Source organism: Micromys minutus (genome assembly GCF_963924665.1).
Source record: "Micromys minutus genome assembly, chromosome: X".
Classification (NCBI taxonomy): domain Eukaryota; kingdom Metazoa; phylum Chordata; class Mammalia; order Rodentia; family Muridae; genus Micromys; species Micromys minutus.
In genome coordinates, this window is record NC_137970.1 from 124,172 (window position 1) to 139,599 (window position 15,428).

At 30.8% G+C, this 15,428-nt stretch overlaps 1 protein-coding gene across 5 annotated transcripts in view; it reads left to right on the forward strand.

The window, feature by feature from the left end:
• The window catches only part of DMD (dystrophin), a 1,259,848-nt gene that overhangs the window by 90,128 nt on the left and 1,154,292 nt on the right, over nucleotides 1-15,428 (forward strand). For all 5 annotated transcript variants that reach the window (XM_080910294.1, XM_080910293.1, XM_080910296.1 and 2 more), the window contains 4 exons: nucleotides 382-519; nucleotides 3,534-3,686; nucleotides 4,537-4,719; nucleotides 13,386-13,580. In XM_080910294.1, the coding sequence (XP_080766420.1) occupies nucleotides 382-519; nucleotides 3,534-3,686; nucleotides 4,537-4,719; nucleotides 13,386-13,580 (669 nt within the window). The remainder of the gene's footprint in view (nucleotides 1-381; nucleotides 520-3,533; nucleotides 3,687-4,536; nucleotides 4,720-13,385; nucleotides 13,581-15,428) is intronic.

A 15,428-nucleotide genomic window follows, 5' to 3' on the forward strand; every position in this document is an offset into this window, starting at 1 on the left:
TTTAAAATTTACTTAATAGGGTACATACACCAGGTAACATGGGAAGTGTCAAGATTGGTTTATTTCTCCATACATTTTTAGTTGACTTAATGGGAATAAAACCTAAATAAATGTTTTACAGCAAATCGTAATTTTTATCATTGAAACAGTTCTTCCCATCGTCATACATTTGCCACTCAAAGTGAATTCTTCAGAAGAGTTATACAGAAACTGTTTCTATGTAACTACAAAAGAAATATTGTGAGCATGGTATTTTATGATAACATCTCCAAAAACTTTTAAATTGGATTTCTGAGTGTATTTATATAATGTTGCGTTATCCCTGATATCAGTGTACAACTTTTTAAAAACCAAGTGAAGACTGTACTTGTTTTTAATCAGAGTGAAGACAATGAGGGTACTGTAAATGAATTGTTGCAAAGAGGAGACAACTTACAACAAAGAATCACAGATGAGAGAAAGCGAGAGGAAATAAAGATTAAACAGCAGCTGTTACAGACAAAACGTAATGCTCTCAAGGTATTAGAGCTCAAATTATACGATGCTTTGCCTATGGTTTTGTATGTATAGGGCAAAATACCATGTGCATAAATAAATTATCTTTAAAAATTTTATCACCAGAATATTATTTTTCCTTTCATTATGTGTACTTATGATTTTCTTTTGTGCTACCAGTTTTGAAAACTACGTAACTTAAACTATATGTTTTGGTCCATTTTCTTAGTAATATTTGAAGCTATCCAAACGATTATTCACAGTATTTATGAAGTTATTTTCTAATATGCTTTATTTCTATAAGTGTCCTAATTGCCAGAGGAGTCCATTGAGAGTTCCTCCACTGTTGCTTCTTTATATTACGTCTAGTATTTCGGTGAACCATTTCTTTAATAAGACATGAATTTTTATCATTTAAGAAAGTAAATTTTACTGTGCTTATAATAGGTACTTTGTCGAACTAGGTATCTACAAAACCTTAATTTACTTTATATAGAAATCCTGCAAAATTCTTGTAATGCACTTGAAGAAATATATCAGCAGTAGTGTATGTGGCCACGTGTCCGTGTGCAGGATAAAAAGAAGAAAGTGTTTGGTTTTTACTCCAATGCTATCTAGGCATTTCTTGAGATGAAACTAGTCTAGTTTCATGAAACATTTTTGTATATGATTTAAAATCTCTTTTTTTTTCTTTATGGGTGATTATCTAATACTGTTAGTTGTAATGCTTCACGTTGTGAATCATCATTTAGACCTTTAAAGCTATATAGTAAGATTCGCCTAGTAGGTAGATGGTCTGCTTTTCAAATGCAAGTAAGTGGTGAAAATTGTTTCCCTATTGTTAATTAAATAAGCACTGCTGTGCATGTAATTACACAATATTGTGCCTGCAAGGAGTCAGCAATAAAGTCTATTTGACTAGCAGGTGTTCTGAAAGTGACTGCTGATAAGTATATTAGTGAATAGAAAAAAAGTCTCTTTTTAGAGGAGAAAACAAGAACACATCCTAATGTATCTAGATCAGAACCCTGTGTAATTCACACTCTTCTTGACAAAGCTTTTATAAGTTATAGACTAGCTGCAAGAGAATGTGTGTATCCATTGATTTATATTGCACACTACCTCTTTTTAAGGAAACCAAAGGACCACTACATTTATAACCACTAAATTCTCAGTGCAAATATATTGATTGTGTCATGAGTAATTCACAGTTTAATAAGTCACAGGACTGGATCTTGGAATCTTTAGTGCGGTGGGGGGAGCAGAATTCCATTTGATTCTTCCAAGGCATTTATTATTACATGGGACTAAGAGATGACATATAAATCAAAACGTGCAGTAAATTTTAAATCCTCATGCCACATGTTATTAATGTTATCAATTTATTGCCAAAAACCTTATACCAAATACAGTTATTAAGTTCACCTGCCAAGTATTTGCAATTTTATTATTATGGAATATTTTGAAAGTGATTAAAAGTTTTCAAATCAGGGAAACATTCACCTAATCATTGATATTTTAAAATCTTATTAACTAGTACATAAAACGCAATTGCTGCCTCTTTGAAGAAATGAAATATGTAGGTAGAGCTGTTATATTTCCAAGGGGTATATGATGGCGTTTTATGGAATTCTACTTATTATAGAAAATATTGAGTGCACGTCTAGGAGCTAGATAATAACCATTCTTTCCTTTAATGTTTTATTTAAACAGTTTCCTTGCTTTATAACACCAAGTTTATTGAAAACTATTCTGTTTGAAATACTGATTCTTTTTATACTTTGGATATGAAAATGTGGGCTAAACATGTATTAAAATAGAAAAGAAAATTCCAATACTTAATTTGTCATTTCATGCACAATCGTAACTACAGAAGTAATATTTATAGTTCTATATACAAAATAGAAAAATGTTAACCAAAATAAATAATAAAATTATTATCTTTGATTTTAATTTTCTGTATATGGGCAGTTTCATTCCTACTTTTTGTACACCATGTGAGTCATGTGCCTTTAGAGGCCAGAGATGGTGTCAGGCCCCTTGGAACTGTACTTACAGATGTTTACTGTACTTACAGATGTTTACTGTACTTACAGATGTTTACTGGTACTGAAATTTGGATCTCTGCTATAGCAGCCAATGTTGTTAACTACTGAGCCATTTCTTCAGCTTCCAAAATAATTAAACCGATAATCAATAATATGAATGGTTTAATTTTATAGACTTTTCTAAAATTATGACTGTATGTATTTTTGTCTTTTATAAGTTTAATTTTTGCTTTTAAGCCCTAACCTGAACTTTCTACATATTACAATTTTTCAGTATTTTACTCTTTTTTTTTTTAGAAGTTTTATTTTATTTTTGTGTTCTCTTTTTTTAAACGACTTTATTTTGCAAAACAAAGATAGGTGTAAAGATTTTTAAACATTTTTTGCTTAAAATTATACATTTTTGTCAGTACTGTTTTTTCAGACATTAAAATAAATTTTACATAAAACCATGTGAATATGTTTTTTAGTCAGTACTTGATTTTTTTCAAGGGCTTGACAGTATGCATTGAAAACGTACTAGTTGCAATGAGCGTAAAGTACATGCAAAACATCAGTATTTTACTCTTATATTTTTGGTTGTGAGCCTAGCCTTTAATGACTGAGGCATCGCTCCAGTATTTTAAAAGGGAAGTGTAACTCAGTGCTTTTGTAGCTAACTAGTTAAGTTCATTATGTTTATATATGAGATGCTTTCTATGTACTATGAAATATTTTTAAATAGTTAAATAATTAAATGTAAAAAATTGTAAACAAGTGTGAGTATTTAAAGAACAGATATTTTGTGTTATTCTTGCTTCTTAGCTTCTGTTCATAGATCTTAGCACATTGATACATAATTTAATAATTTATGCATGATTTATATTTAAATATTGTTTTACATAACAGTTGAAATGACAAGAGAATGAATTTAGTTTTTATAAATAACTATAGCAAATAGTATATTATATATATAAATATTGATTTTAATAATATCTACATCATGAACAGGATTTGAGGTCTCAAAGAAGAAAAAAGGCCCTAGAAATTTCTCACCAGTGGTATCAGTACAAGAGGCAGGCTGAAGATCTCCTGAAATGCTTGGATGAAATTGAAAGAAAATTAGCCAGCCTACCTGAACCCAGAGATGAAAGGAAAATAAAGGTAAAGTTGTTTTAGAGTATCAATACTAGATTTTAAGGCTAGATATTAACTACATTTTACATTAGTGAATATGACTATGTATAAAATATGAATGTTCAGGGTCCTATTATCTTGCTGTGTTTTGATGTATTTCTTTGTATTGTGTTTTGTTTCAGTAATTGTATTGTACTGCGTGGTTTTTAATTGACATATTGTTGGATGAATAAAATGTTTTACTTTGAGACAATGTGAAAAGAATAACTGACCGTCATGTGTTTTCTAGTAAAACTGTCATTGACTTTGTGTATCTTTGTTCCAGATGAACTAATGACTTATCGGTCCATGGACGACTCCTTTCTCATGTTAGCACATTCATTCCATCATATCACTGTCAAATCGCTATACATTGATTTGCAAAGTGTCCACAGATGATTTCTTTCTCTTATTATTTTCACTTTTTAATTTTGCTTCATTCTCTGTTGAGTTCCTCAAAACTTAATAAATAAATAGAAGTTATAGTCACTTATCCTCTATATTATATTCTATATGGATTATCCCTAATAAATACATGTAAAAATTACCACTCAAATTTGGGTCACTCCTCAAAGCACCAAAACTATTAAGGAGCCAAAATGCTGATGTATATTTAATAATTTAATTCATAAATCTTAAAATGAGTGTTCAAATGATACCTAAATATATATTTGGCTTATTGCGTGAGGATGACAGTGACAACTCCCATTATTTATATGAAAAATAAAGATAAAGGGACATCAGCCTATGAAAATTCTGAGAGAAGTGTTTTCTGCTTGTAGGTTGGTTGACATGGTTAGCTAACTGCCCTGGGCCCTGTATTGGTTTTGCTTAATAGGAAATTGATCGTGAATTGCAGAAGAAGAAAGAGGAGCTGAACGCCGTGCGCAGGCAAGCTGAGGGCTTGTCTGAGAATGGGGCCGCAAAGGCAGTGGAGCCAACTCAGATCCAGCTCAGCCAGCGCTGGCGGGAAATTGAGAGCAATTTTGCTCAGTTTCGAAGACTCAACTTTGCACAAATTGTGAGTTGTTACTGGCAAACGCATGAATGTGTTTGCAGCTACTACTATATTAACAGAAGCCTACTAGCAACATCAAAATTCTGGGCTCAATAACAAACCAGTAGTATAGTGTGCATTCTAAAAGTGAGTAGTTCCCCTCATGTTGGGCTTCTATAGTTCAAAAGTTTAATTTCCAAGAATAAGGACAAAAGAAGAAGTGATAGTAAAAATCTCCCTTTACTCAAAATGAAAAATATACATCTTAATTTATTTTGCTGCATCATTTTCCATAACATTGGCAATATAAATTTCTCAACTTCTCATGTTTATTTACTTCAGTGTCTAATCCACAGATATGTATTGCTTTCCTGAGATCATCCCATGCTAATTTTACTTTCTTACTCTATACATGGTAAATAATGAATATTTTGAGTAATATATTATTGCAACCTACATACCATCTTATCGACTTAAAATATATTACTACAGACTTTACTTTTGATTAGGCACTTACTGCGTCACGGTACTCATTATGCAAACTGGATGGCCCATGATATGTTGATATTTGATGGAAGAAACCAAGTGGATGGAATGATTCTGATACTCTCTTTGAAAACACAATTCAAAGTTGTATAAGCAATCATGATTATTTGTAAAAAAAAAAAAAAAAAGTAGAAACTGCAGAGAATTTTTGACGAATACATTTTTGTTCCTACTTCAAGTTCTTACAAAGTGAAGATATAAATGTTTGAAACAGAATGCTAGGTTGAAGGATATGAAGCAGTTATTTAGCCATTTGTTATTGTGTAAATATCAACTGCACAGGGTTCAATTCAACAATAATATTTCTTCTGTGATATTATTCATTCCATTTAATACACTGTATATGTAACCTATAAGGTAATTAAAATAACCATCCTATGAAAGTGTATGAGAAAATACATGGTATATTGTTTTGACATCTTTTTATCTTTTAGGAAATTTTACAAGTATACAGTTATTCCTGAATGCAATAATCCAAAATTTAAGGGCAGGTAACTATTGCAAACTGAAAACACATTAAATAATAGTATCCAGACATAATAGCTCATGCCTGTAATTGTAGCAGTTGTGAGCTATACATAGCAGAAACAGGAGTTCAAGGTCAGCCCAATCTCTCAAATATTAAATATTAAAATGAAAAATACTGGAACTATTTTAAGTCTTAATTTTACCTGAGTGAACATTAAAGTCCATGATTTTTCATACGTAACATATATCAAAAATAACTGATACTTACAATAGGCAGCATAAAGATTCTAGTGGAATAATTTGTATATACATAGAAGAGTTTATGGTAGGTATATAAATGCATGTGTCGTTTAATGTGCATGTGTGTAGTGCAGGTCAAATTTTAAGTTATAAGACTTTAGGCATTATTCTTTAGGTGCCCAGTCATCAAAAATTAGTGGTAGTAAGAGAAAACTGGGCTTCTAATTAGTCTGGAACATATGTGATTGCAAATAATATAAATATATGTGGTCCTGGAGCTTGAAAACAAATTTTAGTCAGGATCCTTGCAAGGCAAATGTTTTCCCTTTGAAACTACCTCACTGTGTCCTAATTGAATAATTTTGCTTTTATTTAATAGAACAGTTGGAAATCAGTTCATAGCTTATGAAATCTATTTTTCTGTTCTTAAATAAGTGGTAAAGCATATATATATGTGTGTGTGTGTGTGTGTGTGTGTGTATGTGTGTGTGTGTGTGTGTGTGTATGTGTGTGTGTGTGTGTGTGTGTGTGTGTTGCATGTACATATACATACACATGTACATATATACATATATACTCTTGAGCCACTAAGATTGTTAAGCTCATCCAATCTATTGTGATCAGTCCATGATATGTTACTGTAGAACAGTATTTTCCGAAATTGAAGACACATCTTCAGATTCAATTATGAAGGGTAGAAGTCTACATGAATTTTCTGATAAAAAAGTAGCCTGTCTACTTTACTGTGTATTAAATTGGATATAATTATAATAAAATGGTCTTGTACTTTAAGTGAAGCTTGTCATTTGTATACACATATGAATTTTCAATGGCTGGCTCACAATAGCTGAATAAACTAAAATTATTTTAATAAGTGTCTCAAACTAATCCTATTATTTTTAATAGACTATAGCTACACTAGGTTTATAATTCTACATATATTCATGCTATGAATTAATGTTCTGACAAAGGACTAAATTCATAATACTATTTTATGAACTATATATAAATATTGGTTAAAATATTGTTACCTTTCTTATTGTGATAGAATATCAAATTGTGTTATCAAGTGGAAATTAATGTATTTCATGGAAACAGTAATGACTAAAATAGCAAAAATAATACATTTTTTAGAATTATTGCATGTCAAAGTAAAATAAAGTCTAATGCAATTATATATGTAGAACTTTAGTATGTATTTTTATTTAACGTGAAATGTAATTCACTTTGACATAAAATTTCCATTATCATTGAAATTATTATCATCTTTCTTGGAATGCTATAAACCTCAAATTTTATTTTATGGTATAAAAGTAAATTGAATTAAAAGTTGATTACTTCTTTTTATAGATAAGAATATTAAGTAAAGTATTTTTTTTTCTTTAAGTAAATAGAAATTAATTTAATTATCTCTTATCTTGTTGCCTGAAACTCCGGTTGTTTAGGAATGTGAGGTCCATTGATAGATCTTTACAATACTTATCTATAACATCAACTACATTATAAAAGATGACAAAATGCTTCAATAATTTACCTTAGTTTCAATAAATTTAAGGGAAAGGATTCCAATCTAAAGATACGGTTTTAATTGTAAATTATCAGATAATTATGTTAATGTATTTCCTTGATATTTTTAATTAGTGATTTTCTTTTCTTTTATAACTCACATTTCTGCTAAGGTTAAAATAACACTCAATCAAGTTGAAGATGCTCTGATATTGTAATTGCATACACTTACTAGGTGACTATGACTAAGTCCAAATATTGTTTTGGATACACTGGCTTGGTATTCCTTTTTATTTTTTTAATTGAACATTTGCTCAGTGTCTGCTATGTGGTGGACAATATAAAACATAAAACGGCACTGGCCCGTCCACAGCAATTATATAAAAGACGTGATATTTGAGAACTCTACGTCAAACAATGAAGATGAAACAAGGAACAAGAATTTATGCTCAGCAATTTGACCTCCATTTGCAAAACAATAAAAAGTCTAATTTTCTCCGACCTAAATTTGCTTTGAAAATATGGAACAGCAGCTGGGAGGGAGCTCAAATGGCTTTTGTTATGGGGTTGGAAATAAACTTAGCATGCCTGAAACAAATGGTTAAAAATAATTAAATTGCTTGTGCCATCTGGGAGTCATTCTGATTCTTCAATGATTACTTAAGACTCTCATTGTATGGGATTTATTCTGAGAAGAGATAAGTAAAATGAATTCAAGCAAATACATAACATTTCCCACTTTCAGTTTTATTATCAAAACAGTATTCCAATGTTTTTGAGTTGCTAAATTATCTCAAAATTCTTCGGCTCCTTTATGAACAAATTTCTTTTAACATATAAATATACTTACAAGATTTTATTAGCACTAAACCAAGTATAAATGCTCTTAGATATACCATTGGATAGCATAGTTATTGTGGGGAAAATTGTTTTTTATTTTGCTTTATTTGATCTTTTGAACAGTAGCCCATACTCATTTAGCAAGAGAAAGCTATTCAATAGATAATTAAACAAGAGTCTAAGCCAATTGAATCCTCAAATTTAATGCCACATGCAATAAACATATCTAACTTTTTAAATTCTTAAACTATAATAAAAACATGATAGCTATGGCAGTTCAAGAAATTTGTAAATAAAGGAAACATGCATTATATGAAACCCTAATGTTTATATATATGCATAATGTATTCAAATTCATTGAAAATTAAAAGCCATAATTAGGTGTTTATTGCATAGTAATGCATCAGAATTTAATGTTAGAATAAATTTTAAGAAATATTTCCAGGAGATTCATGAAAATAATATCTCTTAATACTTCTTTTTAACCTAATGGAATGTCTCCATAGCACAGTTTCAATGATTCATCAATGTTTATAATTATTTTTTTTTCTGAACATGATTCAAATAATGTTAAATGACTAGACTTCAAGTAGTCACACACATACATGAAACTTAAGGATTATTAAGTGCACTGTGTTACTCTTTCCTGTGCTTTAAAAAAATAGTTTTGCTTAAAAAGAGGATAGACATAGATGGGTTGAATTAAGATTTGTTCATTAGTCTTTTGATATGCCTCACTCCCCATCTTGCTGTTCTGCTTACCTGTTCCATAGTAGGTTACTATTGGCTTTATATTTTTATTACATTGTCCTCCTTTATCTGCTACTTCTATTATTTGTTTTTTAACAGCATATCTATTTTGTAAATTCATCAAACATACACACATACACATGAACATATGGGTGCACACATACACAAACACACACACACAGAGTGGGGGGAGAGGGAGGCTACGGCTACCACTTATATATCCATTTCATGAGACTTTACATTTTCATAATATGTAGAGTGAAATAACAATCTTAGACCACATTTTCTTTATCCATTTTCTGTGGGCAGACTAGATGAATTCCACTTCTTAGCTATTGAATAGCACTGCAACGAACAAACTTTTGAGGAATGAACAAAAACATAAAATAGAATTAACATCTTGGTAGTATCGGTATAATGGTGGGGAGGCTATGAGAAAACAGCATAAAGGAATTTCTAGGAAATGGAACACACTGTACAAGTAAAACAAGGGCAATACGGATAAGGCTAATAAATTGCAGCAGTGTTAATGTCCTGGTTATGATATTGTGATAAAGTTTTACATGATGTTACCCTTGAGTAATAAAGCTCTGTCAGTGTTATTACATTTTATACATGTATATGTGTGTGTTAAAATCTAGGGAAATACCGTGTCCATGCTTTTCTTATCACTGTCCTTTGCAAATAGACATGATGACAAATGCTTAACATTTTATTGAGTACAAAAAGTCACAACATACATCATTTTACTCAATGCTCTTTGCAAAATGTAATTTGCTTGGATACAAAATGTGAGCACAATAAATCAGTTTTCTGGGAACTTTTGAGGGGCAAAAATAACTCTGTGTATTGATAAACACTATATTACTCCGAATTCCCTGCAGAATTTGGATAAAAAATATACATCTAATGCTTCAATTAATTACTGTTGTAATATATGTAATCCAAAGTAGGTCATATACATATGATTTCTAATAATTAAATCTTGTAAATTCACTTGCATATCAGTAGATGGTGACATTATAATTAGCCCTATTTTAAAAATCCATGACATTTCTTTCTTGGAACATTGACAGAACGTGATAATTTAGAAGAAACTTTTAAGTTTTTACTGTGGGGTACATTAAACCCAATTTTTAATTATGTACCAAAAACTCGATAGAAAAGCTGAGAATAATTCTTTTAAGAGAGAAATTAATTTTTTTCAACAACCGTAAAAAGATTTGATGACCTTTACGCTAGCAAATTGTTTTTGTGAAGCAAATATTATTAAATATGCTAGTTTCAATATGCACACCAGTACTTCTATGTTTAAAAGTAACACAGACGTGCATATTTCTTATTTTCAGAAATAGGTGATCAATAGGCCCAACTCTAGAAAGACATAGGACTACTTTGCACTCACAACTATGTTAGCAAACTTATTCTCATTTCTTGTGGTAGGACTTTTTAAATTTTTTAAGCTGCTCTTTTTTTTTTTTTTTTTTTTGCTCTGATCACTGAGTTATCTATCTCTCATCAATTTAATAAGTGTATTCTCGCTGCCCCCAGCAGACTGACTAGTGAAAGAGAAAGAGTAAGAGACTAAGACAGAAACCAGTATCAGCATTCAGGAAGTGAGAGAGCAATGGAAGGGGCCACAGGGTCACCGGGCTTTCCTTAGCACCCAACAGCATACAGAACAGAAAGGGGCAGAAGACTTTAACATGAAAGAGAATTTCCTTATGATCACTTGATTAATTTATATTTGTAGACAATTTATTTTATTTTCATAGTTGATTTTGCAAATAGTTTGATAAAATGATATGTACCTACTTATATATAATAGTGACTAATGTATAATGGTTTTAGTAGAAAGCACAAAGTACTGCTGCCTAGTTACTCATTTACGTATCTCTTTGTAAATGTGCGCATACCTATACTGGATTCCTGTGTAGCTCTTAGCTACATTTCAAATTTTTTGCTTCAGAATTCTTTACATTTATTGCAGGGATGTAACATTATGTGAATATTTAAAGGTAAAATAGAATGATGAATAATTAAGATGTGCTACTTTCCATTAGGCCTTAAATTCTAGAAAGCTCAAAATATCTCAAGATTGCTACTGCAGCTTTAAATTAAGGACCCTGTATTATCTTGCTTTTTAGTTCAATTATTTTTGAGATTTTAATATATAAGTCCTATATTTATATTACTCCTATTTCTACAACACCCACCTTCCCCTACTGAATCATATCTCCAACCTTAAGTTACATTTTTAACTTTAATAAATAATAATATTTTATCACAGGAAAGTTGTCCTTGGCAGAGTATAATTTCTTCTCCATATGTTATACCTTCTCTTTCTGGTCATCATACATGTACTATGCTGTATCTGTGCCTTTTAGTTTAGTTTTCTGTTTCATTCTATTCTTTATTCTGAGCCATGAATAATCCTTTTCCTTTGGTGCACTGCCCAGAACTCCCATTTTATTTTTAGCCATAACTATTCTCTCCTATCAAATCATCTTAGAAACTTAAAATGAAAACCCTGATTTTGTTCCTACACTTAATTTTAAACCTGTCATTTAATTTTTATCAGATGTATTTTCTATTCTCTCTACTGCATTTCTTCTATGGACCCAGGTTTTATGTTATGTTGTATCCATATAGTTCTCAAAATGTTGTTTTGTTGTAACAACACTGAGAGAAAGAGAGATTGGGGCTGATTGAGCATAAAATCAATTCCCTATATAGATTTATAGAATGTAATTGTTTGAAAAAACAAGTTATGGAATATAAGAAATGTTTGGAAGTTTTGTAAATCATAAATTCCTTGTTTGCAAGCCTTCCTAAAACTTTCAGCCTTTAAACTACAATTTCCAACTTTAGAAGATGATAACAAGTACTTAACAGATTTGTCTTCACCACCTTATGCATGGATAAACCCTTAAGAGACAAATGAACGTCCACAATATATGTAACTTACATTTATATATGTATGTGCATATATATTAAATTACTGAAATGTTTGATTTAAATTGCAGAAATAAAATTGAGATTTTAAGTCTGTAGGTAAATTCTAAATTGTCTTCATCAAACTCAAGCTTAACTTTCTCTGATTATTTTAATTGTATGTTAGAAATGCATATATGTTATCATTTCATTGATGATGAAGACAAATGTGTCAAGAAATTGATTTAAGTATAACCAATTTTATAAATTACATGGGATTTTAAAACAGACTTTTGCAATTCTGAATTTGCTACAACATAATTTAGATGAGACAAAAAATTAGAATAAATTTTATTTGTTGGTCATTCATACATTTAGTATACAGATTCCAAGCCCAAGAAATTCAAAGGAGGCCAAACTAATCAGCGTATAGTTTTACACATCTTGAGTTGATTTCAGTATGTGATCCCACAATCCATTTAATTAGGTTACTGAAAAAGTGTGTGTGGCTCTGTCAAAGAGACAGCAAGAATAAAGAACTATGTTAGCATCTTATTGTTTGAATTTCCCCAAAGAGACTTGGACTGACACCCACCACTGACCCCATCAACAGGCAGGTGGCAGCTGATCAATTGAGAACAAAGTTACTGGGAAACTTATTTCAATTACAAGAGAGTTTCTGCCTGTACCGTAGACCCGAGAGAGCAGAAGTCATCCAACTTTCTGAATTTTCAAACAGCATTTACTTGTTGCTTTTATGAAGAATAGGGAAATGAGCACCACGGGCGCACTCAGAGGCCATCTGGAGTGTTACTGTCCTATGTATTTGCACTCCAGTTAAGAGTAAGTAGAACCAACACAGACATTCTAACACTTTGGGAGTTTATGGAATAGGAAGAATTTTATAGTTAACCAAACTTAATTTGCAGCTTATTAAAAGATGAATTTAATAACATGCTAACGTCGAAGGCTGGAGCTAATATCTGCTTATTGGGGGAAAGGTACATTCATCGTTGATTGAACCATTTTGTTTAATCCTATACCTCAATCGAGACAACAAGAAAAAATTGTGTTTTTTTTTTAATGAAAGAAACAATAGTTATAATTAAACAGTAAAATGTAATTTGTGATACTATGTTTTACTTAGAGTCAATCTACCTTCTTCCCAACTTTATGATTCTGGTCTCTCATCTTCTGTGTGGAATGGTAAAGAGTGTGGAGCTCATCATGAATGCTTTGGAAGATGAAAATAGACGGGTAGAATGTATAACTGTTTTACTAGACGTCATGTAATGTATTTATTTCTAATCCCTTTCTAGCTCTCTGTGAAAAGTATACTGGAATCAATATAAAGGCCTTTTTGTTATTGGAAAGCTAAAAGTTATTCTTTTATATATCTGTACCAGCACACTCTCCATGAAGAAACCATGGTAGTGACGACTGAAGATATGCCTTTGGATGTTTCTCATGTGCCTTCTACTTTTTTGACCGAGATTAATCATATCTTACAAGCTCTATCAGAAGTTGAACAACTTCTAAATGCTCCTGAACTCTCTGCTAAAGATTTTGAAGATCTCTTTAAGCAAGAAGAGTCTCTTAAGGTAAGCGCAGAGATCTCTGATTGAACTCTACTAGATGGTTACTGTACATAAAAAAAAAAAACTTTTATTTTTTCTTAGAATTCCTTTTTTAAAAATAGAAGATTTGTAAGTGATCTGTGTACTAAAATATTTTAAACATTTAGAGTTGGACAATGGCTGTCCAAAAACGGGACTGAATAGGAATAATAAGCCACACAATCACTCAAGGCAGAATCCTGAAGCAAGTTTTAATAAACTATTTATAGCTAGGATATTTAATTTATCCTTTCCAAGTGGGAAACTAAATGAGACTTAAATGTATCTACTTTATATTTCTTGGTTTATTTCATATAATGTATATATTCCATTTTAAACTTACATAACATATATAATTATATGTAGAATATAACTGAATATAATCTAATTATAAAAACCAGGTATGATGGTATACTTAACACCAACATGTGAGGAAGATTTGGGGAGACAATATCCTTAAATACTTTCTTTAAAATCACCAGCCAAAGACTTTCTACCTAATTGGGCTTTTTCCAAACAAATAGCAGCCTATAACTGAATTCTAAACCATGGGAAAATTATGATGAAATAACAATCTATGAATTTAAGTAGGTAGTAGATATAGATAAATGAATGTATAATCTAGTAAAGTGTTCATAAAAATGTGTGTCTTAAGATAGTTTTACTATCATATACTTCACAATCAAAATGAGTGTGGCCACAGTGTGATATTTGCCAGAACAAGAAGCAGATGAGTTTGCTATCAGCAGCACGTTTTAGCTAAAGGAATTTTATTTGCTAAATTATTTCTTGGCTGCTCTTTCCATATCATATATTTTCTGTATAAGTATACAAACAGATAATGTTGTTTGTTTAGGAGTTCTTAATATTTTTAGTGACTTGAATTTAATGTCATACATTAAATTATGCTATAAAATTACACACTAAAATGAGAACTTGGTGGATGTCTGGATCCAGTCCATCTGCTTCTCTCTAGTGATGCTATCTTAATACCTTTAGAGAAAAAGTCAAATGCTTTTGTGTATAGTGAAAAGTATCAGTTCAAACATTGGATAAAAAAGACTTGTCTGCATATGACATTTTTCGCATTAATTAATCTCTTCTGACAACACAGTTTGGAAGCTCATTATTGTAGTTGAATATGTAACTCATTAATAATAGCCAAATTATCCTTTATTGTTATGTTACTAGGCATATTGGTCAGAAGAGCAGTGGCCATAAACTTAGTAAGTTACATAATAAAAAAAAATTTGATTCCGTGTGTCTTATTGTCTCATGCTCAAAACAGCAGAACACTCAGAGTTATTCATTGGTTTATCTTGATATATTTACTACCTAGCTTAGTTTTATTTTGATAGGATAGAAGAAGATATTGTTCAAGTTTTAATTTATCTGACTTGTTGAAACCTCAGGAGGTATGAAGGTAAGCCTAATTTCACATTTCTTAGAAGAAATTTGCAACAAGGAAATGGGCTTGTGCATTCATTGATTATTTTTTATGTGAGATAGTTTTATACTTGCTCTTTTCAACAAAAAAGGCATTAATCTTTGTTTTATATAAAAGTCTAAATGAAGATAACACTGTATACTCCTGCTGGTTAAAAGAGATTTGAAGTTAAATTATAGTTCATTTTATTCTTAACACATTTACCTGAATCAAGTTACAGACAGTATCACACAATGTTAAAACTACGTATTTCTTTTTTCATTATTCACTTATTTATTTATTTACATCTCAAATGCTGATCCCCCCTACTTGTCCTTTCTTCACTGACTCCCTTCTCACAAAACCTGTCCCTTTCTCCTCAAAGAGGATGGAGCCCCCTGGGTACA